Source organism: Gopherus evgoodei, chromosome 7 (genome assembly GCF_007399415.2).
Source record: "Gopherus evgoodei ecotype Sinaloan lineage chromosome 7, rGopEvg1_v1.p, whole genome shotgun sequence".
NCBI classification, from domain to species: Eukaryota; Metazoa; Chordata; order Testudines; family Testudinidae; genus Gopherus; species Gopherus evgoodei.
The window spans coordinates 46,849,009-46,874,281 of NC_044328.1; the positions used below are offsets into that span (position 1 = coordinate 46,849,009).

At 40.6% G+C, this 25,273-nt stretch overlaps 1 protein-coding gene across 1 annotated transcript in view; it reads left to right on the forward strand.

The window, feature by feature from the left end:
- The window catches only part of CTNNA3 (catenin alpha 3), a 987,819-nt gene that overhangs the window by 743,360 nt on the left and 219,186 nt on the right, over positions 1-25,273 (forward strand). The window contains 1 exon segment of the mRNA XM_030569668.1: positions 8,514-8,714. Within this exon segment, the coding sequence (XP_030425528.1) occupies positions 8,514-8,714 (201 nt within the window).

The window sequence follows — 25,273 nt, forward strand, 5'->3', positions numbered from 1 at the left end:
GGTATAGAAGACATAAAGCTGTTATAATAGAATGTTACCATGGGATGTGCGTCTTCACCTGAGCAATTATCTAAGAGCAGCAGATGGTCATTATCCTCTGACAATATTTTATTGACATCCCTAAAATAGCTGGCATTTAGCATAATAGGGTATGCTCCGTTATTAACACTGTAAAAGAGATTTAAAAAATTGTATAAAAAAGTCTGCAGTCACATACTGCTAATGTAGCAGAGGGAAATAGACTTTCAGTTTACAAAGTGAATTTAGTATCCCTGGAAGTACTGAACAGACTGAAGCCCTCTACCCACAGAAAAAGTATAGCACAAGCATCACTGCTTCCTAAATACTCTTCAACCTTGACGTGAAGGGCCTAGCAAGGATAGTTTGGTCTTGCCTCTGAGATTATTAACAAAGGTGCCTGCTGTGTATTATTTTTAAAATATGGACTAGGAACTGTTTCCCATAGATAATTGGAAAGCTTGTCAGATTGTAACAACTTTTTCCTCACCACAGACTTGGACCAGATTTGAACTGAATAAGAAACTAAAAGTTCTATGCCTCATTATATATCCCTTGCTCCATATCTCATTAGTATCCATTGTCCCACCGATAACTCAGATAAACTATTTTGTAAGAAAAATGATTATTTTGCATTTTAGACTAAAGAATTAATAAATCCTAAAAATCTCCCAGTTTTTTACAAATATTTTTGTGAACCCAGAAAATTTCTTAGCTAGATCTTGTTTTTAGAATACGAAATTAAGTACATCAACTATAAGCGTTCCATTTCCTAGCTATGGGGGCAGAAAACAGATTTATTTTGCCCTGATCAAGGCTAAGTCATTTCTCATCAAAAGCAATAATTGCAATCTTCAGACTTTCTGTTATGCAGATCAAGTAGAAAGGAAAATTGAATCCTTACTTTTCTGTCAGTGGTAATGTAACTTGTTAGTTTGTAGACCCTACCTACCTAATTTTTTATATACCAGCTCTCTAAGCAACTCTGCTCCACAAAACAGCAAACATGCTGAAAAAGACCAAGCAATCAACTTGGTTGTTTGATATATTTAATGTGTAGCACAAGCCTCTCTCCATGCACTGAAGGACAGATATTTCTTTTGTACTGTAGAATCCCCCTCCAAACAGCTTTCCAAATAGATTCCTTGTCACAATGCTGGTAAAGCTCACCCACAGGACATTCACCTGACTGCTGTGTTTGGATCCTACCATGCTGCACCCATATGCACTTAATCTTCCTTTGGTCTGGATTGGCTCCAGGACTGTCTTTCTTTGGCCTCTCTGGCACACTGCCTGGGCACACACTCTGTCTGTTACTCTTTCATGGAAATGGGACCTCAGGGCCCAGCTGCCCCAAACTGGGGCAAATCAAAGAAACAGAAGAAGCAGAATTCTCCTTCTCCATTTATGAGCTAAGGAAGGAAAATTCCCTGTATCTTAGCCAGAGGATTGTGGAGAGAAGAATCAAGAAAAGAGTTTCCCTACCAAATTCTGTGAGACCATGATGGATATTCTGGCCCAGGAAAAATGAAGAAAAAGACAAGGTCAAAGTACATAAAGGATCATTTTGTCCAGCTAGCTCCCCTATATTTTCCCAGTTATATGCCAGATGAGATGTCAAACCTATGTGAATACACCATGGGTTTCAGAAGATCAATAATTCTGCATCATCCAGTAGTCAAAGAAAAGTGTCAAAAACTCATATTACCAGATGACTTATAACATGTATATCAGAGCTGAAGGTTATGATCTCCAGAGAAAATCGAAGAACAATTTACTAAACTAAGTTTGACAGTCTTGTGCCAAACAGCCCAATCATTTTATGAGGAAATCTGCAAAGCAACTCCCTGTCCAGGGTACAAAGACTTCAGTAGGAACTGGAGATTAGATATACTGACCTCAGCAGATATCTCTTGTAGCGAGGGGGTAAAACTCCATTTATTCCCCATCCTCTGCCCTTATATTAATACCTTTACTTCTGTAGTATGTAGTGCCAGGACAGTATCTTTTCCCCTTTTTTCTAGCTCCCTTCTCAAGATACCTGTTAAGAGCTGGTACACTCCTATTTGTGAGGATTAGTGGACATTAACTATGTTTGAGAACAGGAAACTGGCAATTTCTTTTGTCTGAATAGACACCTGGCTTTTGCACTATTCAGTCACTGCCCCCAAAGAAAGCGACATTCCTTTCTCTCAGGGTGTTGCTCTTTTGTTCTGGGCAGGGGGGAGGGGAGAGGAGTTCTTTAGGGTCGAACCCTCATAGGATTATGTTTTAACTAGCCTGTTAAAGAATAGTGAGTTTGCTGTTCAGTGCAGTTCAGTGTTACTTTATGCTCAATATGTTTTTACAGCTTTGGAAGAGTTTTTGTGGCAAGCCTTTTTCAAATTTAGTTCTGAACAGGGGATAAAATTTGGTTTCTGCATTCAGTTGGCTAGATGGAACATCTCTTCCGGGGACTGCACTGCATACAGCCATGAAGAGAGGGGATTATCATGTGGACACCAATTTCCCATTATGGATTATTGGTCTATTACTAAACCAAACCAAACAGGGAGAATGATCTAGTTAGATTTGATCTATGTATGAATGCTTTTTCTTTAGCAGCATTTTAAATGGTGGGTCACCTGTTGAAATTGAAGTAATGTAGGAAAATTTACTAAAAAAGGCACAGATAAATATGTCCATTTAAAAAAAATAAAATGAGCAAAGCAGATCAAATAATGTGATGTTAAAGATGGGAGAAAGCTACAGGGCAGAGCTTGGTTAGTAGAAAGAAAAGATAACATGTTGGTGAAATGCAGGCTGCTGAGAGTTTTAAATAACTCATGAATGGACATGTGATTGTTGTGAGGTACTGTCTGCCTAAGTTGGGTAGATGATACACTATGAAGCTGAGATCTGAAGCACCGATCTCCCCTTATTCCACAATTGTGACTGTACGAATCTGATCCAAAGCTCATTGGTTGGGAATCTTCCCAATGACTTCAATAGACTTTGGCTTGGATTCTAACACGATGGGCCAGATCTTCAGCAGGTGTATACTGGCATAGCTTCAATGGAGCTAAACCACCTGCTGAAGTTCTGGGCCTGAATGTCTTGGACCGAAGTAGCTTATTTTAACCAGCACACACAGGATCAAATATTGCTCTCAGTTACATCCATGCAATTACTTTAAATTCATTAGGAATCCACAAGTGTAACTCAGGGCAAAAAGTTGATGTTCAAGCTGCTAACATTCCAGCTCCTCCAACGTTTATTTTAAGTGGTTTAAAATACGGTTGTCAAGTGATTAAAATAATCATGATTAAGCGCGTGAATAAACAATAATAGAATAGAATAGAACAGGCGTTCGTGTGCCACTGTTGTAGCTGGCATCGTAAGATGTTTACATGCCAGATGCGCTAAAGATTCATATGTCCCTTGACACTTCAACCACCATTCCAGAGGACAGGCGTCCATGCTGATGATGGGTTCTGCTCAACAATGATCCAAAGCAGTGTGGACCGACGCACATTCATTTTCATCATCTGAATCAGATGTCACCAGCAGAAGGCTGATTTCCTTTTTCGTGGTTTGAGTTCTGTAGTTTCTGGATCAGACTGTTGCTCTTGTAAGACTTCTGAAAGCATGCTCCATACCTCATCCTTCTCAGATTTTGGAAGGCACTTCAGATTCTTAGACCCTGGGTCGAGTTCTGTAGCTAGCTTTAGAAATTTCACATTGGTCTCTTCTTTGCATTTTGTCAAATTTGCAGTGAAAGTGTTCTTAAAATGAATAACGTGCTGGGTCATCATCTGAGACAGTTATAACATGAAATATATGGCAGAATGTGGGTAAAACAGAGCAGGAGACATACAATTCTCCCCCAAAGAGTTCAGTCACAAATTTAATTAACGCATAATTTTTTTAACAAGCATCATCAGCATGGAAGTATGTCCTCTGGAAAGATGCCGAAGCATGAAGAGGCATATGAATCTTTAGCGCATCTGGCATGTAAATATCTTGCGAAGTCAGCTACAAGAGTGCCATACGAATGCCTGTTCTACCTTTTGGGTGACATTGTAATTAAGAAGTGGGCAGCAATATCTCCAATAAATGTAAGCAAACTTGTTTCTCTTAGCGATTGGCTGAACAAGAAGTAGGACTGAGTGGACTTGTAGGCTCTAAAGTTTTACATTGTTTTGTTTTTGAGTGAAGTTCTGTAACAAAAAATACATTTGTAATTTGCACTTTCATGATAAAGAGATTGCACTACAGTACTTGTATGTGGTAAATTGAAAAATACTATTTCTTTTGTTTATCATTTTTACAGTGCAAATATTTGTAATAAAATAATATAAAGTGAACACTGTACACTTCGTACTCTGTGTTGTAATTGAAATATTTGAAAATGTAGAAAAACAAAAATATTTAATAATTTTTAATTTGCATTCTATTGTTTAACAGTGTGATTAATCATGATTTATTTATCGTGATTAATTTTTTGAGTTAATCACTTGAGTTAACTGCGATTAATCAACAGCCCTAGTTTAAAATGAATAGGAGGCTTAATATTGCTATAAAGCTCTTACCCAGACAGTTGACGATCCATTCTCGTGTAAGCTAAAACCTTCGTTAGCCAATTAAACTGATCCCTTTCATCTGCCAATTTTCTAATTAATAGACATTCACTTTCAGAAACTTTTTTTTTCATTTTTTAGCTTTTTTTTTAAATGCTGACACCTTGAAACCATTTGCTTGAGAGAGAGAAAATTAATCTCAAGTAGAAGCTGCCAGCCCAATCAATTATTTGTACATTCTAAGGTAAAACCCAAACAAAATATAAACTTAAATTAATGTTTTGTATGTGCAATGCTGAAATTAATGTCTCAGGCAACAGAATTAACCTTCTGAAAATGAACATCCAAGAAAATGTTTGTCCTGCTTAAATTGTTAAATGCTTTTTTCATCAGAAATTATTGTGTTTGTAAAATGCAATTGATATTAGTGATTAGTAGATCTAATCATTCAGAAGGACAGTTTTTCTAATTGTACTTTTTGTCCTCTATATTTAAATTGGCTTTCTTTTTCTAATTGATATCCTTTCCCATCCCCTGGTCCTCTTAGTGTTTCTATTCTATTCTATATAAGCACTTATACCTCTGTCATAAACAGATAGTTAAGGGTTAATGCCTCTTTTACCTGTAAAGGGTTAAGAAGTTCATCTAGCCTAGTTGACACCTGACCAGAGGAACCAATGGGGGAACAAGATGTTTCAAAAGGAAGGAGGGAAGTTTCCTTTGTTTAGTCAGTTTCAGTTTCAGCCAGAGTGAAAAAGATCAAGGAACCAGCCTTTTATCAGAGTAGTAAGTTTTAGAAAGGGATAAATAGGTTTATGTTTATTTTCTTTGTAACTTATCTTGGTACCATTAAGGGAATTATCAAATTTGGGTATTCTTGTGTGTATTAACATTTTTGCCCAGGGGAACATCCTCTGTGTTTTGAATCTGTTGTCTGTGAGAGTAGCTGGTATGCTAATCTCTCCCAGAGGGTTTTCTTTTACCTTTTCTTTAATTAAAAGCCTTCTTTTTAAATACCTGATTGATTTTTTTCCTTGTTTTTTAGATCCAAGGGAGTTGGATCTGGATCCACCAGGAGTTGGTGGGAGAAAGGAGGGGGGATGGTTAATTTCTCCTTGTTTTAAGATCCAAGGGGTTTGGATCTGTGTTCACCAGGAAATTGGTGAAGTCTCTCAAGAATACCCAGGGAAAAAAAGTAGTGCTTGTGAGTGGTGGCAGCGATACCAGATCTAAGCTGGTAATTAATCTTAGAGTGTCCATGCAGGTCCCCACATCTGTACCCTAATGTTCAGAGTGGGGAAGGAACCTTGACACCTCTGTTGTCAATATACTCACCAAGTGCCATGACTGACATCTGTCACATGTGTGTTCTGTTATCCTTTCCCCAGGAGAAGTGTGTGAAGTGGAATATCTTCTTTTGGTAGGATGTTTATTATGTAGATGTTACTCTGTGTTTATATCAGAGTAGGCAAGGTCAAAGAAATGTGGCTTGCACTTGGAGTGGTATGTGGTGACGTTTGTGATGGTCGTTAATATTTGAGGAGTTTCGGCATTGTATTCGATTAAATACTTCATGATATATACACTTGTGGGTTTTGTCTGGTGTGTTATTTTGGGTTTCTAAATGACTATAAACATGATTCCCTTTTTATAACCATATAATAGTACAAGGTTTAAGTTAATACTGACACGTTCTTTATGCAGTGTTCAACAACATGCATCCTGTATTAGCATGCGGGGTGTAGGAACTGGATGGCTTTATTGTGCACTGTAGGAGTCTATCTGTTCTTGATGGCACTCTTAATGTTGTTACCAAAATCTGTTTTCTTCACATCCTCTCTTACTGATGTTATTTTACAATACATCTGAGCAGAGAAAAAGGGCTCATTTTAGGTCTGTGTATGAAATGAAATAATTCAATAACAAGATGTATATGAAAGAAACTTCTAGGGTAGAAGGTCAATGAACATGTTATCTGTGACTTTTAAGAACCGTTTATTTTATTTGAAGAAAATAGTAGACATTTTTCCCATCATGAATAATCATCTATTTCTTTAATGCCCCAATTAATTACATTACTTAAGCACATACTTCATGTTATGCACATGAGTATTTCAACATGCTTTAAGTTAGCCATATGCTTAAGCACCTTGCTGAATCAGTATCTTATTCAACAGGCGAGAGCTCTGAGGCCCTTGAATTAAAAAAGAAAAATCTGACTCTTCTGTATGAAGGGCTTTGCAAGTCCCCCTCCTCTCTAATTGTATCATTATTTTTAGATCAGAATCAAAAGTTGTCTATAAAACATAAATATACCTTACTGTTGCCAGCAGGAGGAATATGGTATTAAAAGCCTTGATACAAAAAATCATAAACATAATTAATGATGATATAAATTGAAACTGTCAAGCAGGGTAGCTGTTTCCCATACTGTAATCGGGTATTAGATTACACGTCTGTATAGATAATAATATAGCCTTCTATATAATATATACATTTCCAAGAAGCTTGGAATCCATGGCACAAAGAATTAAACACTTAGGAACAGGTTTCTAAAGGTAGAGGATACAGTGCAGAAATACAGCCCCTTTGAAAGTCAAAAACATTCCTTTGGCATTAAGATTTGAACCAAAAAATGGCTTGGGGGTGAAGATGACCATCCCAGTAAAAAGATCAAACAAAATAAAAACATACAAAATCAGCATATAACAAAAAGGGTAAGTAGACACAGTAAAATAGGATAATCACTGCATAGCACTACAAAAATAGGTATACAGCACAGTAATTGCTACCTTTTGCATATAGTTGATATTTAACATTCATGAGGACCCATCAACATTTTGTAAAGTGAGTTAAGGAAACATCTGGTAGTTAAAGAGGCATCTGCTAAGTGTCTAACCAAATAAGCATTTCCCAGTCTCATCACAGAAGATATGATTATAAGCAAGGTGACTCATCATCTTGCTTGAAGACCAAACGTACTTAACCTAGCAGGAAATGGAGATGATCAATTTTGAGATGAGATCTCAGGGACAAACTCACGGAAATGCAAAAGTGGTTTTGTGGTTTTTTTCTTGATAGATTAGATATTTTGTGGAGAATGAAATAGCAAGATTTGGTAATAGCATGCATGTGCAAGGAGAGGCAAAGGAAGGAATCAAAAATGGACACCTAGGCTATAAGTGGAAGTAGGAAGGGGAAAAAGGTTTGGAAGTCAAAATAGGAAGCTCAGTTTTATTGATGTTGTATTTCATCTGCCAGCAAGCCATATAGGAAAATATGGAGGAATAGCCAGATATGCTTAGCCTGCAGAGAATTTTGTAAGTCATCAGCATAGATATTATTTAAACAATGATGGTCCTATTTCCATGAACATGGATAAGATTAATTCAGTTATGGCAATTCTTAGATACACAGTTCATCTCTTTATAAAACACTTTGCCATAGACGTTTACACAGGACACCTTCAGTTATAGTAATAAATCTTCCCCTAGTTCCATCCTTCAACTATCCAGAATGTATGAAAACTTTCCTAGAACTTTAATTTACACGTATGTTTTTAGACATTTAGGTCCAGACCTTCAATGGTATTTAGATGCCTAACGTCCATTTATTTTGATGGGAGTTAGGCTCCTAAATACCTTTGAAGATTTGGGCCATTCCTGACTCCTTACTATCACAGCAAACGGAACAGTATTGCACATACAGCTGAAATGGGGAATACTATTGGAATGTCAAAACAATTTTAATCATATCAAATTAAAAGTATTAGGAGTCACAAGAGAAGGAACAGCTGGAGTCTTATGCCTAAATAAGTGTTTGCTATATCCTATATCCAAATTGGCAAGAAAGCATGAACTAATTGTTTGACTTTGTCTGAGCAGAATCACAGCTAAAGGAATCCAATCTAAAAAGTAGCTGTTGTTTTGTTCACAGAAGGCCACATTCTGGAGGATGTAAACAAGTGCATCCTTGCACTGAGAGAACAGGATGCTGATGATTTAGATCGTGCTGCTGGTGCCATCCGAGGGCGTGCTGCAAGGGTGGCTCATATTGTCTCTGGTGAAATGGATAGTTATGAGCCTGGGGTTTACACTGGAGGAGTGATGAAAAAAGTTCATTACTTGACAAATACTGGTAAGTCTGGATTTTAAACCAATTTAATTCCTTTTCTGTTATATGCTGTTTGTGCTACTGATTTAAAATAGAATAACTCCATGATCAGAGTTAACACCAACTTTGCCTTGGGTTCTGTTATCTCCTCTCAACAAACACAGTATCTTTTTGTGATTACAGCATACAACTTTAAAAACTGAATCTTTGTAAAAATATTGTTAGCCTACCAGAAATCCCTTTCAGCATCATTTATATAAATTCAAGCAACACCATCTAGCCAGCTTGTGACTAGTGAAGCAACGTTTTTTAGCAGTATTCTGCCAGCCTCCTCATATTCCTTAAACATATTCATGGTAAAGTCAGTGATATCCCTGGTTTGCTTTTATAATGTGTGTGCAGTATAAATGAAGCCCTTAGTGTTAGCAACAAGAATATTTTTAGTTATTAGCAATATGAGCTCCAAGTGTAGCAGGAGCACCTTTTAGGTATAGGAAAGTTGAAAGTTTTTTAAAAAGAAAACAATCCCTTTTGTGATCACACGTTGTATCTATGGTTATATGAAATGAAAAGAGGCTATTAACTATAGTTAAATATCCACCCCTCCTTTGCTATGCAAAGTCTGATCCCTGTGCAGCCAGTGGAGATAATATATTATTATTTCCTTTATATGTGGTCCTCAGCTGGGCCTGTCAAAGAACAGAAGATGAAGCCACCGTATTGATAAAAGGATTTATATTGCTTTGTTGTACAACACTTTCTACAGAATCTACTTTAAAGGCTGATTTAAGATTAATGAAAAACAAATGTACAAAGTATTTTACCATACATGGTACCTTTGAGGCTTACAAAATTTCATAATTTGTCTGGCCATGCTGGAAGAAAGGCAGGGGGCAATGGATGTGGTTTAATTAGGCTGCAGCTTTATTCACCAAAATATCTGTGTGTACCTGGCAATATATTGTACAGTGCAGGTCATTGTTATTTCCTTAACCATTCCCACCTGTATGGGGAGCTGCTGCCAGCCCTCTCCCTTTCTAACTGGGTCTATTGCTGGGACTTTGCTACCCAACACTTCATATGAGGGTTAAGGGGACTGAAAAGGAAGGGGGTGGGGGTTTGCTCCACACTGTCCCAGATATTAGAAGTCCTGAACCCCCTTCCCCAGCTTCCTTAATAGATGCTTTCCTCTAAATTGTCTTCTACTCCATTTTATCTGATCAGCATATCTCTTCTGTAATGAGTACTTGCACTGGACGTCTGCTACATGTTTTGTATTACTGAGTCATTACATTTTAACTTAACCTCTCTACCCACCCCACCAGGTCCCTGACCCACTGTGGGTAAGGTGAAAGAACCTACGCTGCTTCAACCAATCTGGCGGCAAGGAAAAAAATTCCTTACCAGCCTCCAGGGAAAAAAGGCAACTAGCTTAATGCCAACAGCAGATCATAAAGAAGTACATTTCTACTCTGATTCTATGGATGGGATGAGGAGTATTGACAGCCTGATCCCAGTGAGATAGGGCTTCTCCGGAACTGCCTAAGTTATAAATACCCTATCAAACTCACCAGGAAGAGCAGTGCCCCCCACAACCTGGTCCAGCAACTTCCTGTTCCTCCTTGCCCTGCCCAGATAAATCTTGCCCCTCTGCCATCAATTGCAGAGAGAGCCCTTACAGGGTAACAGCATTTTTTCTCCCAATCAGCCAAACAAAGGGTCCAGCACATGCAGTTGTGGTGAGCAAAGTTTCATAAGTCTGGAAAGGAAAATAAATTGAATGTTCAGCCTTTCTTCCTTCCCCTTATTTCTACCATCACTTCATTGGGACACTGTAAGTCTGTTGGATATAAACTGGATCCTTAATATATAACTTTTAAACAGAAAAGCCTTTGTCTTCTATAAAAGACACCAAATCAAAAGGGCAAAGAATCCTGTGGCACCTTATAGACTAACAGACGTTTTGGAGCATGAGCTTTCACCCACGAAAGCTCATGCTCCAAAACGTCTGTTAGTCTATAAGGTGCCACAGGATTCTTTGCTGCTTTGACAGATCCAGACTAACACGGCTACCCTCTGATACAAATCAAAAGGAACTCCCAAGACTTCTGTGTTCTTTGACTAGTTTTGATTTCAAGAGCCAACCTCTTATCAAATTGCCCTTATCCAGTTTTCTGGTGAGTGTAGACTGCTTTTGAATGTAGACTTTAATTATATAAATGTTGATGTCTAAAGCCTACATCCATCAGCAGAGTTTCCTATACAAGTCTTCAATGTGTTAAGCTTGACTGACATTCACTTAGTGTACATTCAAAAAAAAAAAAAAGGGGGCATTTTGTAGGCGCTCATTCTTAGAGTCAATCAGCTCAGTTAGGTCCAAGCTGGAGCTGCATACATTGGGAACAGGAGCAGACTGAGGTCCCAAGAAGTTGCCAAAAGTGGGAGTTTGAAATAAATGTAGCCTTTGTTTTCCCTCTGACATTTTGATGAGGAGAGAACCGGAGAAATTGTAGAACAGCATACTTTTCTCATTACCTCTTAAATGAAACAACAAAGACAAATAACCAAAGAAGAGCTATAGAGATGCACAGCCATCTGTTCTCTGGTACAATCTCAGCCCTTCGTCCTTGTGGATGGTTAGTGTTTAAACACTGTGGGAACTGACACTGATTTCTGTTCTGTTGCACTGCAGTGACAATGTATATCTCTACATTGGTGTGCCTAAGACAGACAGGAAGAAATACAGTCTTTTTTGTTGGAAAATGTGGTTTGTGTCAAGGCACATTGGGCAAAGTGTCATGAGTTTGAATTTCTTTGTAATATATTGAACATCAGAATCCAATATCCTTAAATTATTCACTAAGAGTGAAAATAAGGAACATACATTTTTCATTGTTATCATTATTTGTACATTCTTCAGTGAATAAATATGAAATCCTGAGAGGTTATTTTCCCACTTTGACTTCAGTGGAATTTGCAGGTGCTCAAAATCACTTAGAATTTGCCCCAATAAGCATTGTGGGGTCCTTCAAGCAAAAACCAGCCAATAGCCAGGTGGGTTTTTACTAAGAGTTATTTGTATGTATGCTGCCATCGGTTCCTAATTTAGTTTGTATAAATTACCCAGGGCAATGTAATGATCTCTCTGCTTCCTCTATATCTAGTGCAAATGAAGCATGTTTCCGAGGGCAGATCACTGTTAGGCCAATCTTTCCCCTGTTATTAATACTGTCTGAATAACTATGAATAATCAGACACAAGGGTAAGGTAAACAGAAATATTTATTACTTCATGCTAACATACCAGATGTACAAAAAATAAGCAGGAACACTATCTACAGTGTTAGCCAAGGAAACACATTAGTATGTAGGACAATATACAAATTATTATTATGAGAGAAGATATGCTATTTCACAGTAAAATCAATGGGCTCATTTGAATCCACAGAACTCATTTAAAACCTCTTTGAGTAGATCTACAGGAAGCCTTATAAAATACTAGTAATCCTCTTTCTCTTTCAATTTTGTTCTACTGGCTGGAAATATGGGAGGACATTCCCCCTCTGTAGTCCTTGGAAAAATTTAGCAACCAGGGAGTCCAATATCCTTCTGATAGAGGCCGTCCAGGATTCTTTACATTCAGTCCTATCACCTTTCTGAGTTGGTGGCAGCACATCTTATCAGAGCAATGTCCAAAACTCAACCAATGTCCACTGCAAGTTGCAAAGAATTCAAAAGATGCTTTGGAATCTACATTTAACTGTTACCTACATAATCCTTGAATATCCCAAGGCACCCAGGAGACATTTCACGACAAACACCATTAACCTTTCACAGCTACATCATAACTAACACAGATAAAATAGTTGCATATACTTACACAGAAATTGGAAGACGAATGGGGCAGGGATTGCAAGAGGAGAAGGGATGATCTGATGGTCAAGGCAGTTGAATGCTGTCACAGAGAATTGGATTCTATCCCTGCATGTGTAATGCTATGTAATGCTAAACAAGTCATTTGAAACCAACTTTCCACAGGTGCACATTAATTATGTGTTCTGCATTTGCACAGGAAACCTTATTTCTAGCATTACCTAACTTCTGACTTCTTTGCTTTTCAACCATAATGTGTTTTAACATAATTTTTGTGTGTGATATATATTTGGAGAAAGTGAGATTTTAGAACCTTATAGCAGAGATTTAGTAACTTGGCTGTGTTTTTTAATACTCTCACAGTCTCATTAATACTGATAGCTATCTGGCATTCCTCATTACTGGTAATACCATTGATGCAATGGGCAAATTCTTCCCAGTTTGGAAAGAAGGCAAACACTGCTGCATAAAATAAAAATGAATAATATAGCAGTTTGGACTAATGCATAATATAGTAATGGGGTACTAACTTGATATAGGATATGCCCCTTTTAGAAGTAGAAGAGCAACAGTATACTGTACATTATTTTAAAATGCCATATAATCAGTTTTTCAAAGTCCACTGTTTAATTGTACTGCCTGTCAGAATTTTCAGCAGTTAAAATTAAGTGAACAATTTATACTATGACACATCTACACCAGGGCTGGCCCACACCATTTTGGCACCTGAGGCAGGGAGCTCAAATGATGCCCCCATGCCCCCTCCTATGGGCCAAAACTTTGAAAGGTCTCAATTCTTTCTTCTTCCTGTTCTACTTCTTTCATAGTACTGCTCTACTACCTACCCCAATAAAGGAGAACTAACAACTTAAAATGCCTTGTTCAAAAATTTTAAGTAACACTTAACTTTCAAACGTCTGACCAGCAAATGTAACTTTTCTTGTTTGCACAGTAAACACAGGCATTTTCATCTGTTTGAATAATCAAAGTAGTGCTTTCCGTGCCTTCTTGGTTGCAAAGATTTGAACTGCTTCCTGAAGGTCCGCAGTCTGGGCCAGCTCATGCTCTATTGAGATAGTTACAAGGCCGACCAGCCTCTCCTGTGTCATTGTGGAGCATAGATGTGTTTTCATTAACTTCATCTTGGAGAAGCTGCATTCTCCACTGGCAGCTGTTACAGAAAGTGTTAGAAGTATGCACAGAGAAACAAAAGCATTTGGAAAGAGGGTGGTCATCTTATTTGTGCACATATATTCCAGAACTGCCTTTGGAGTTGATCCTGCTGAAATGTATCTTCAAAAGGGTTTTCAGTTCATCACCTAAATCACTCGCATCAATATCGCGCATGTCATCATGTGTCAACACTTGTCTCTAGTGCCCTGCATTGCTGGTGTAGGTGTTCTTCAGGTATAATGAGTAGTTTTGGAATATCATACAACACCCCAAATATACTGTTGTGTTCCTTGTGCTGCATGAAACGTCCTTCAACTGACTGCATTGCACAATCTAGCACCTGGTTAAAGAATTCAACTTTGAATTGTTGTTTGGGGTTTCTTATGGGATTATTCCTTGCCTCATAATCAAAATGTCATCGTCTTCGATGACTTGTATTCTTGAATGGATGGGAAAATAGCTTCAGTGTGAAGTTCCTCTGCCAACTTCTGTGCACTCTTCAGAATGTTTTGAAATCCCTCATCTGACCGGTAAGACTGTAGGTATGACTTTGTCCAGTTGTTCCATTGCTCCAGATATATCAAGGTCAACACCTTGGAGTCTCTCTTGCTTTTATTTATTTATTTCAAACAATATATCATGCCACAACAATAAGCCACACAGAAATTTGAAGTTAAGTATGTTTCTGGTGATTCCATTTCCCTCTGCCACTGTTCTCCCAGGAACAGTTCCTGTCATAGCATTATCCTCCATAATGGCAACTGTGGCACCATCTATCTTCCCAATTTGGTGTTTGATAGGCTTTATTGCCTCCACTCGACTTTTCCATCGTGTGGCACTCAGTGGTTTCAGCGTCAGAGAGGATGTACCCAGATGTTGCTTCAAAATTTGCCATCGATGAGTTGATGCAGAGAAAAATACATGAATGCTTTGAATTACATTAAAAAATTCAACAGCCTCATTAGAAGCTGATGCTGCATCACTGACCACCAAGTTCAATGAATGAGAACTGCATGGGACAAAAAAAGCTCGAGGGTTTAACTCTCAGATCCATGTCTGCACTCCTGTGTTCTTTCCTCTCGTGTTGGCACCATTATCATAGCCCTGACCTCTAATGTCAGTTATTGCAATTCCCGTATCTTCCAGCTTTTTAAGAAGCATATTTGTCATTACCAGCTCCTGTAATATCATCAATGTCAATAAATTCTAGAAAATGCTCTCTCACAGTCACTGTTGAGGGACATTTTCACTAGGTTCTGTTGTTGTTACAAAATGCATCATTAAAGTTATTTGTTCCATATGGCTGTTGTTAGATGTGCAGTCCAGAATAACAGAGTAATATCTTGCTGATTCCAGATCTGCCACAATCTTCTGTTTGACTTTTGTTGCCAGTAACTGTGTGATCTCATTTTGAATTGTTTTTCCAAGGTAGTGGTGTGTGTACATTTCTTGGGTGGTGACTCTTCTTAGATGCTCCTGGAGTACAGCATCAAACTCAGCTATGAGCTTCACAATTTTAAGGACGTTTCCATTCTTTGTTACATACAGCTGATCTGAAGTGCCATGCAGTGCTAGGTTTTGGGTAGCAAGCATTCTCACAATGGCAATGAGCCTTTTCAGAACATTTTGCCAGTAAAGAGACTCTGATGCAATCGTCTCTTGATGCTGATGATCTATGGTGGCCTTTAACCATCTCATCTCAAGCTCTTTCCGCCTATGGAATCCTCTGTGGTGATTTGCTGCCTTCTTATGGGATGCCAGATTTCTAGCCAGATCTTTCCAGTTCTTTGTTCCTGTAGAACCCAATGTGGCTGGAACATTAGACTGGAAGAGTTTGCAGCAAAAACAGTATGCAGAATTCTGGGGTTTTGAGTACATAAGCCATGGCCTCTCCACTTTGTCACCATTGGGGATTTCACACTAGTAATGTGTTGGATGGAAACTTCTATTTTCATTGTCTGGGCCAAGGAGAAGCCCTGCTATTCAGAAAAGGACTTTAGAGCAGACTGCTCTGGGAATGGGCTGTGAAATTAGAGAATTTGAGGACTTGAATATAGACTCTCAAGGTTGGGCCATGCCAACTTCAGAGAGGCTGGGAAAGGGAACCCTGGAAAGTGAAGGTTGTTTTTTATTTTTTTATTTTTAAGAACTTCATGGGAGGAGCACTTTGTTAGGTTTGCCCTGGCTCAGTCCCAAAGCGCGTATTTAATTGAAAAACTCCCCATCTCCACCACTACAGAAACAAGATATGTTTTTATTAGAGGCTCCATATTTTCATTGGATAATTAAAAAATTCTAAAATTTAGATTCAAACTCCATTTCGTAAGTGATTGTATACAGTTTTACAAAAGTAAGAACACCTATTTTTGTACAATTCTTAAAACAATTCAAAATCCACAGAGCTTCTTGTACCATCTTTAGTGTGCTTGTTTACTTTTTAAACAATATTTAGTGCTAACAGTTTTGGTATTTTTATAAAGAAGTGCAAATACCTCTCTGGGGCTATGCAAGTGTCCAAAGTGCTGGTGGAAAGAGCTTATCTGAAATACAAAAGTACAAAAATATAGCACAAAGGAGCTGGAGCACTCCAATACACCCTGTACAATCAGTTTGATTTAATATGATACATTAAGGTAGATGCAGGAATAAACATTTTAGGCCTTTGGTACTGTATCCATTTTTCAGCTGAATTGTTTGCTATAAAGTTTGTTCTTAAGGCTATGTTTATTTTTCCAAGAGCCATTCACAGGATTCACAGCAGTGGTCCAAACAACTTCTAAACAGCAACATACCTGTTCTTGTGTTTACTTGTATTCTGCTTTTGTTGTCCTCTCCTATTAATCTTTGCTGGCAGTTATTTCCATGGAAGCATTTGTGCCTAGGAAAGCCTACAGAGATTCGGCTCTTGATAGTTTGCGGAGAGAGGCCATTTTTATTCGATATTACAAATCTTTATCCATTGCACGTGAGTTGTTTTCTTTCCTGGCCACCTTTAGTGCTCTTGAGACTTCACTTAGGCCTGGTACATCAAGACCTTTGAGAAACACAGCATTCTTTCTGTGCCAGGGTTAGACACAGCTATTACTGTGGCCAGGCTTTGTCACTTCTGACCCACATTAAAAAGACTATCCTGGAACTTTTTTCAGCCTTCCATTCTGGCTGCAGAAAAGTGGAAGTAACTAAATCTAACTGACAATTGCTTTCATGTCTATTGGCAGTCAGTAACCATTTGAAGTGTGTTGTGCACAGTGTGTACAACACAATCAGCACCCCTTACTTTTAATTACCCCCACTGTTTCTTCTGCCTCTTGTAAAGACGTTTCCTTCAGTGAAGGAGCTCCTTCCTAGCAACAAAGCTGGGCTTAGCATGTCACTAATATAATCACTTCATAGGAGGTTGAAGTTTTCTTGGGCAGGATTTGAAGGTTATTCTTTGGATTGTTATTTACTGGTGGGTGGATGTTTGAGGCAGACAAGGATTTTATTATACGATATTTTGACTGTAAAATATACTTACTGTAAATGCACTAGGGCCAATTGGCCAAATATTTACTGTAAATTAGAATAAAAAAATGTTCACTACTTTTTACTTGAAAATCTATGGAAAGAACTGTCTGAGCAGCATGATTACAGGTCTTGGACTATTCACCTACCATTTTGTGGTCCTTCCTGAGAGATGGGACCAATAACTATATATATGCGAATTACATATAGACTAAGGGTCTATGGGATTAGTGGGGGGAAACGACTTCTCTCTCAACCCATGATTTTAAAGGATCTAGATCGGACCTTTCACTGGCAACTTTTTCAGGGGATGGTGCCAATAGTTTCTTTCCTGTCCACGCACACATCCCACTACAAGCACCTGTCATAATCATATGTGCATTAGTCAGGTTCTAATTTTCAGTCAGTTTTGTAAAGAAGCTCTGGTAGGATGTTAGCAGTCCTAGAGACAGTTATAGATAGACTGATTTAGATAAAATAAAAATAAAAAATAAAACCTTCAGTCTTCAGCTGTCGTCTGGACCAAATTTGTTTGAAGGTTGGAGAAATGGAGAAGGTTTGAAGCAAATTGGAGAAACCCACTACCCTTTACTTTAACCCTCACTGTACCCTGCCTAGATCTGGGACGTTTCGCACAGCACTTGGAAACAGAAACAATGATTTACCACCACCACCTTTTTCACAAAGCTAGTGAAAAAAATCAATATACACTTCATGTGTATCAGTGTCCCTTGTACTGAAGATAACAACTGCAAGTCTGGGCATAGCAGCACCCTCTTTGTGGCATCAGTGTTAGTAGTGATTTTGTTCACTTTACACCTGACTCACCTGAATATTTTGAGTGATGACAAAATGTTTTGGTTTTGCAAAACTAGGATGGAGAAGCACTGCAAATAGAAAGTTGAGAATAACTTGGATAAAGTAGGAATAAGAGAAAATAAATGCCCTACAGTGTGTAACAGAATATAGACACATGTACAGACACTAGAATAAAAAGTAAATAAAAGTGAGAATAAGAGCTGTGGTTCACAATACTAGCAAGAAAGGGATCTGGACATAGTAAAACTCTGAAATTTTTGGCACAGAGCTGAATCGTAGTAATAAAATCAAAGAAAACACTGATATATAACCTGAGGTATGAAATAGAAGACAGAGGAAATTATTTTTGTTCTGTATACAGGAAGAGTGAAAACACATTTGGAAATCTGTACACTCTTTTGCTCACCTCATTTTGGGAAGGATATTATAGAAATAATATGTATCAAAAGGCAGCTGACATCACATATCCACTAAAGAATCTTTAAGCATTCAAAACGCTTAGAGACACTACTTTTTGGAAGACAGTAGATTAGAAAAGACCTCAGCAGTGAATATAAAATTCTGAAGGGACTTAAAAAGATGCAGAGGATGGCAAACCTTCTGCAGAAAGACTATTTAAACTAGTGCCAAACACAAGAACATGGAAGTCCAAGTATGAGGGTAAGAGTTTATTCACTCAAAATTTTAAGTTTTCAACACAATAGGTTAGAAAATGTTAATGACCTAACCCCTTATATGGCCCAGCTGAAGAAAATGAACAGTTGCTTCATTCATTCCTCTCAAACAGGACCTAGGGAATGATGATTAGAAACTGACCCTCTATCCTGTCTCTCCTTCTCTTCTGTAATATATGAGAGCACTACAATACACTGATGATATCCAGCTTTATATCTACTTTCAAAGTGATGCAACAAGCACCCTCACAAAGATTTCACAAAAGACAGACCAGAAAGATGCTGGTGAGGAGTGGGAAATGTTTCAAGGTAGTCCGCCCCTCATTTATCACAGTGGTTTGAAGTTCTAGGGTTCTGCTTTTGTCATAAGTAAGCCTGGATGACCAGGTAGTGACAGTGGCAAGAAATGCCTTCCATCTTTAGCTTGCTAGGAATCGTCTCCCCTCTCAGTTGAGGATAATCTCAGTAATCCATAGCTCTTTCATATCTCTACAGCATTTTTGCAACAACAACACAGGGACTCCAGATTGTACAGGACATGGCAGCCTGGCTCTTCAGCAAGACGAGCCATTCAGAGCACATTATTCCAATGCTCTCTGCCTTCCGTTAGCTCCAAATAATGTCCAGTGCCAATTCAAGGCTTTGGTCTCAGTCTTAGGGATATCTAAGAGTTCATTTCCCCATCTCTGACCCACAAAGACATTTGTGATTCCCTGGGGCAATGCAGTTAACAGGATGAGGCCTTTAAGAATTAGCAATAAGGTTGCTGAGGGAGTTTGACAATGAACAATGCAAACAAGTGATTAGAATGAGATAAAGTATGACTTTCATTAGAACGTGCTTTAAGATCCACCTATCGGCTAAAACTTGCCCACCACCATAACTTTAGGCAAGACGACCAATAAACTAACCAAATAAAACTGAAGCAGAGCTTCCAAGAATCTTGGAAGAGCATAATCCACTATACAGTCTTCTTTGGACTATCAAATTGCAGATGAATTTTCTTTTTTCCATGCTTGGATACTTCAGCAATGGATGTTACAGAAATTCTGAAGATACTTGATTATGACTGGACCCAAAGAGAATCAAAATTTAACTAAAAGTCCTACTGAAATTATAACTCAACAATGGGGTACTGTAGATTTTCTGGGTCTCCACCACTGTAAAATGTCTGATTTACATAAAGTCCGTGTATCATTGTGATTCTACTTTGTAATATTAATTAACCAAGAGGACAATGGGTAGCTCATTTTATTTTCCTTGATGGATTGAACTGTGATTGGCACTCTGCTCCACTGCCAGGATCTCTGAAGTCAGCAGGGAGCTACTTCCATCCCTGCCCTACTTTTAAGCAAGGCAGATCAGAGTCAACCCCAAAGGGAAGGGACACTTCTCCACAAACCTTGCAACTCCTTGATTACTGACCTCACTCTACCCTTTTCTCTCTGAACTTCATCTCATAACTTTTCAAAAGGTCTTTCTCTGCTACTTATGCCTACTTAGCATTACCTAACTGATCTAATGGGAGACTTCTCATTGTAACCATTTAGTACTTGCTCACTGGCTTTGGTCTCTAAAAGTGGAAAGTATTTGTTTTATTTTGTGAGCTAATCAGTTTTAATTACTATACAGAAATAAAAAAACAAACAAAAACTCATCAACAAATATTATAAAGCCCATACTCCATGGTAAACTTGACCTTCATTCTATAGAAGCACAGAAGCATAGACATATAGGACTGAAAGGGACCTCGATAGGTCATTTAGTCCAGCCCCCTACACCAAGGCAGGACCAAGTAAACCTAGACCACCCCTGACTGATGTTTTGTCCAACCTATTCTTAGGGTATGTCTACACTACGAAATTAGGTAGATTTTATAAAAGTAGATTTTTACAAATAGATTTTATACCGTCAGTTGCATATGTCCCCACTAAGCACATTAAGTTGGTGGCGTGCGTCCTCACTACCATGGCTGGCATCGACTTACGGAGTGGTGCACTGTGAATAGCTATCCCACAGTTCTCACAGTCTCCACTGCCCATTGGACTTCTGGGTTAATCTCCCAATGCCTGATAAGGCAAAAACATTGTTGCGGGTGGTTTTGGGTACATGTCGTCAGTCACCCCTCCCTCCGTGAAAGCAATGGCAGACAATCGTTTCGCACCTTTTTTCCATGCAGATGCCATACCACGGCAAGCATGGAGCCCGCTTAGCTCAGCTCACTGTCACCGCTGCTGTTGTGTCCTGGATGCTGCTGTCAGCAGACAGTGCAGTAGGACTGCTAACCATCATCATGCATCGCTCTCCTGGTCCTATGAATCCACCTCGCAGGCCCTCTCGTCATTCTGTATAAATATCTATTCTTGTGGCATCCACCACTTCCGCTGCAACTCTGCTTTCCTGCTCTCCTTCAGACGTCATACCATGGCAAGCATGGAGCCCGCTCAGCTCATCGCTGCTGTTGTGAGCATTGTAAACACCTCATGCAGTATCCTGCAGTATGTGCAGAACCTGCAAAAGCAGGCGAGGAGGCAGCGACAGCACGATCACAATAGTGATGTGGACATGGACACAGACTTCTCTCAAAGCATGGGCCCTAGCTATTTGGACATCATGGTGATAATGGGGCAGGTTCTTGCCATGGAATGCCAATTCTGGGCCCAGGAAACAAGCACAGAGTGGTGGGACTGCATAGTGTTGCAGGTCTGGGATGATTCCCAGTGGCTGTGAAACTTTTGCATGCGTAACTTTGTGACTTGCTTACCCCCAGGGCCGGTGCAACCATTTAGGCAACGGGCGCTGGCATTTGGGGGGGCGCCATTTTCTTCAGCAGCAACCACGGCGACTGGATCTTCGGCTGCCCTGGTCGCCACTGGCATTTAGGCGGAGGGAGCTGGGGCAGGGGAGCACGGGGAGGGCCGCCTGCAGCAAGTAAGGGGGGGCAGCATGCAGGGGAACTCCCCGCCCCAGCTCACCCCTATCCCGCTGCCTCCCCAAGCACGCCATGGCTACTTCACTTCCCTTGCCTCCCAGGCTTGCGGCACCTAAACTGATTGGCGCCGCACGCCTGGGAGGCAGAAGAAGTGAAGCAGCCATGGCATGCTTGGGGTGCTCATGCTTGTAGCAGGGGTATGCTGGGGCGGGGGGGCGGGAGCTTTAGGATGGGGAGAACTGCCGTGGGGGGGTGCCTCAGGGCAGGGGGGGGAGCTGCTGCGGGGAGAGGGCGCCTCAGGGCAGGGGCGCGGCAGTGGGGAGGGTGCGAGGTGAAAGTTTCGCCTAGGGCGCAAAACATCCTTGCACCGGTCCTGCTTACTCCTGCCCTTAAGCACAAGAATACCAAGATAAGAGCAGCCTTTACAGTTGAGATGCGAGTGGCGATAGCCCTCTGGAAGCTTGCAAAGCCGGACAGCTACCGGTCAGTCGGGAATCAATTTGGAGTGGGTAAATCTACTGTGGGGGCTGCTGTGATCCAAGTAGCCAACGCAATCACTGAGCTGCTGCTATCAAGGGTAGTGACTCTGGGAAATGTGGATGGCTTTGCTGCAGTGGGGTTCCCTAACTGTGGTGGGGCGATAGATGGAACGCACATCCCTATCTTGGGACCGGAGCACCTTGGCAGCTAGTACGTAAACCGCAAGGGGTACTTTTCAATGGTGCAAGGGCTGGTGGATCAAAAGGGACATTTCACGGACATCAACATGGGATGGCCGGGAAAGGTGAATGACGCTCACATCTTCAGGAACTCTGGTCTGTTTGAACAGCTGCAGGAAGGAACTTACTTCTCAGACCAGAAAATTACTGTTGGGTATGTTGAAATGCCTATAGTTATCCTTGGGACCCAGCCTACCCCTTACTGCCATACACAGGCACCTGGACAGTAGTAAGGAGCAGTTCAACTATAGGCTGCACAAGTGCAGAATGGTGGTATAATGTGCCTTTGGACATTTAAAAGCTCACTGGAGCAATTTACTGACCTAGACCTCAGCGAAACCAATATTCCCATTGTTATTGCTGCTTGCTGTGTGCTCTACAATATCTGTGTTAGTAAGGGGGAGATGTTTTTGGTGGGGTGGGAGGTTGAGGCAAATCGCCTGGCGGCCAAAGGGAGGAGGGAAGGACAAGGCGACACTACAGTTCAAAACTTATTGAATGCCAGCCTTCTGTTACTTGGGCAATCCTCCTGGCTGGAGTGGCTGGGTGCCCACAGCCTTCCCCCACCCACACATGTGCTTGGGCATCTGGGTGAGGAGGATATGGAACTTGGGGAGGAGGGCAAGAGGTTATACAGGGGCTGCAGCAGTGGTCTGTGCTCCTGCTGCCTTTCCTGCAGCTCCACCAGATGCGTGAGCATGTCAGTTTGCTCCCCCATTAGCCTCACCATTGTAGCCTGCCTCCTCTCATCACATTCATTTAACGCTTCCCTAGACTCTACCATTGTTTTCCTCCACACATTCTGCTGAGCTCTTTCAGTGCGGGAGGACTGCATGAGCTCTGAGAACATGTCACGAGTGTGTTTTTTTCGCCTTCTAATCTGCGCGAGCCTCTGGGACGGAGATGATAAGGGGAGCGTAGAAATATTTTCAGTTGTGGGAGGAAAAACAGGGAGAATAGTATTTAAAAAGACACATTTTAGAGAACAAAGGGAAGACTATTTCACACTGAATCAAGCAATTCACATTACATAGCACATGTACTTTTGGTACAAGGTCGTATTTTGCCTCTTATATTGAGTGCCTGCCAGTTTGGTGTGAGACATCACACACGCTTGGCTGGGCAAGAGAATTCAGCTTTCAGGCAGCCATGGTAAGGCACAGGGTTTTGGCTTCTTCAGCTGTCATAACATGTGGGAATGGTTTTAAACAGCAGTGCCCCCCTTTCCATACCAAGTGCCCGTTGGGTTGGCCATTTAAAAGGAGAGGCTGAGGTTTTAGGGTGAATGTGCAGCACTCCCTCCCCACCCCCAATTCTCTGGGATGATTGCTTCAACCTTTCCTCCCCTCCCGCACGTGGCTAATATCAGGGAAGATCCCTGTCAGCCAAACATGAACATCTTAGCATGAATGGCCATCCCCCGAACTTATTCTGCATGGCTAACAGCAGGGATGATTTATTTTCAGCCAAAGGCAAACAGCCCAGCAGGAACAGGCACCTCTGAATGTCCCCTTAAACAAATTTCCCATATTTCAACCAGGTGACCATGAATGATGTCACTCACCTGAGGTGAACACAGAGAGATAAAAAACAGATGTTGCTTGAATGCCACCAAAGCCCAGGCCCATTTGCTGCAATGCTTTGTTCTGCAATGATTCCAGACTACTGGCTTGTGTCCTACGATGGAGAACGGAATAAGGCTGCCCTCCCCAGAAATCTTCTGCAAAGGCTTTTAGTGTACCTCGAGGAGAGCTTCATGGAGATGTCCCTAAAAGATTTCCGCTCCATCCCAAGATAAATTAACAGACTTTCCCAGTAGCTATACTGGCCGTGAATGCATCCCTAGTCTTCAGGGCAAATTAATCATTAAACGTGCTGCTTTTAAGCCATGTAGTATATTTACAAAGGTACGCTCACCAGAGGTACCTTCTCTGGTTTTATGGTCGGGGAGCCCAGGTTGGGAGGGTATTGGCTCCACAGTGATGAACAGTTCCTGGCTGCCAGGGAGAAGGGATTCTCTGCTTGCCTTCTGTGCGCTATCTTCAACCACCTCCTCCTCCTCTCATCTTCCTCATCCACAAAATCCTCAGCCCTGCTGCGTGAGACTCCCCCCTTGCAGGTGTTGACAGAAAGTGGTAGGGTAGTGGTAGGCCCCCCCTCCATAGAATTGCATGAAGCTCATCATAGAAGCGGCGTGTATGGGGCTCTGACCCGGAGAGACCATTTGCCTCCTTTGTTTTTTGATAGGCTTGCCTGAGCTCCTTAATTTTCACGCAGCACTGTTGTGTGTCCCTGTTGTAGCCTCTGTCCATCATGCCTTTGGAGATTCTAGCGTATATATATTGGCACTTCATCTTTTGGAACGGAGTTCTGCCTGCATGGATTCTTCTTCCCATACAGCAATCAGATCCAATATCTCCTGTTCCATCCATGCTGGAGCTCTTTTGTGGATTCTGGGACTTCATAGTCACCTGTGCTGATGAACTCTGCATGGTCACCTGTGCTGATCACTTGCCACGCTTGCAAAACAGGAAATGAAATTCAAAAGTTCCCGGGGCTTTTCCTGTCTACCTGGCTAGTGCATCTGAGTTGAGAGTGCTGTCCAGAGCGGTCACAATGGAGCACTCTGGGATAGCTCCCGTAGGCCAATACTATCGAATTGCATGCGCAGTACCCCAAATTTGACCCAGCGAGGTCGATTTTAGTGCTAAACCCCTCACCAGGGAGGAGTACAGAAATCGATTTTAAGAGCCCTTTAAGTTGACGAAAGAGACTTGGATGGATGTAGGGTTAAATCAACCTAATGCTGCTAAATTCGACCTAAACTCATAGTCTAGACCAGGGCTTAGAAACCTTCAAGGATGGGGATTTCACAACGTCCCTTCGAAGC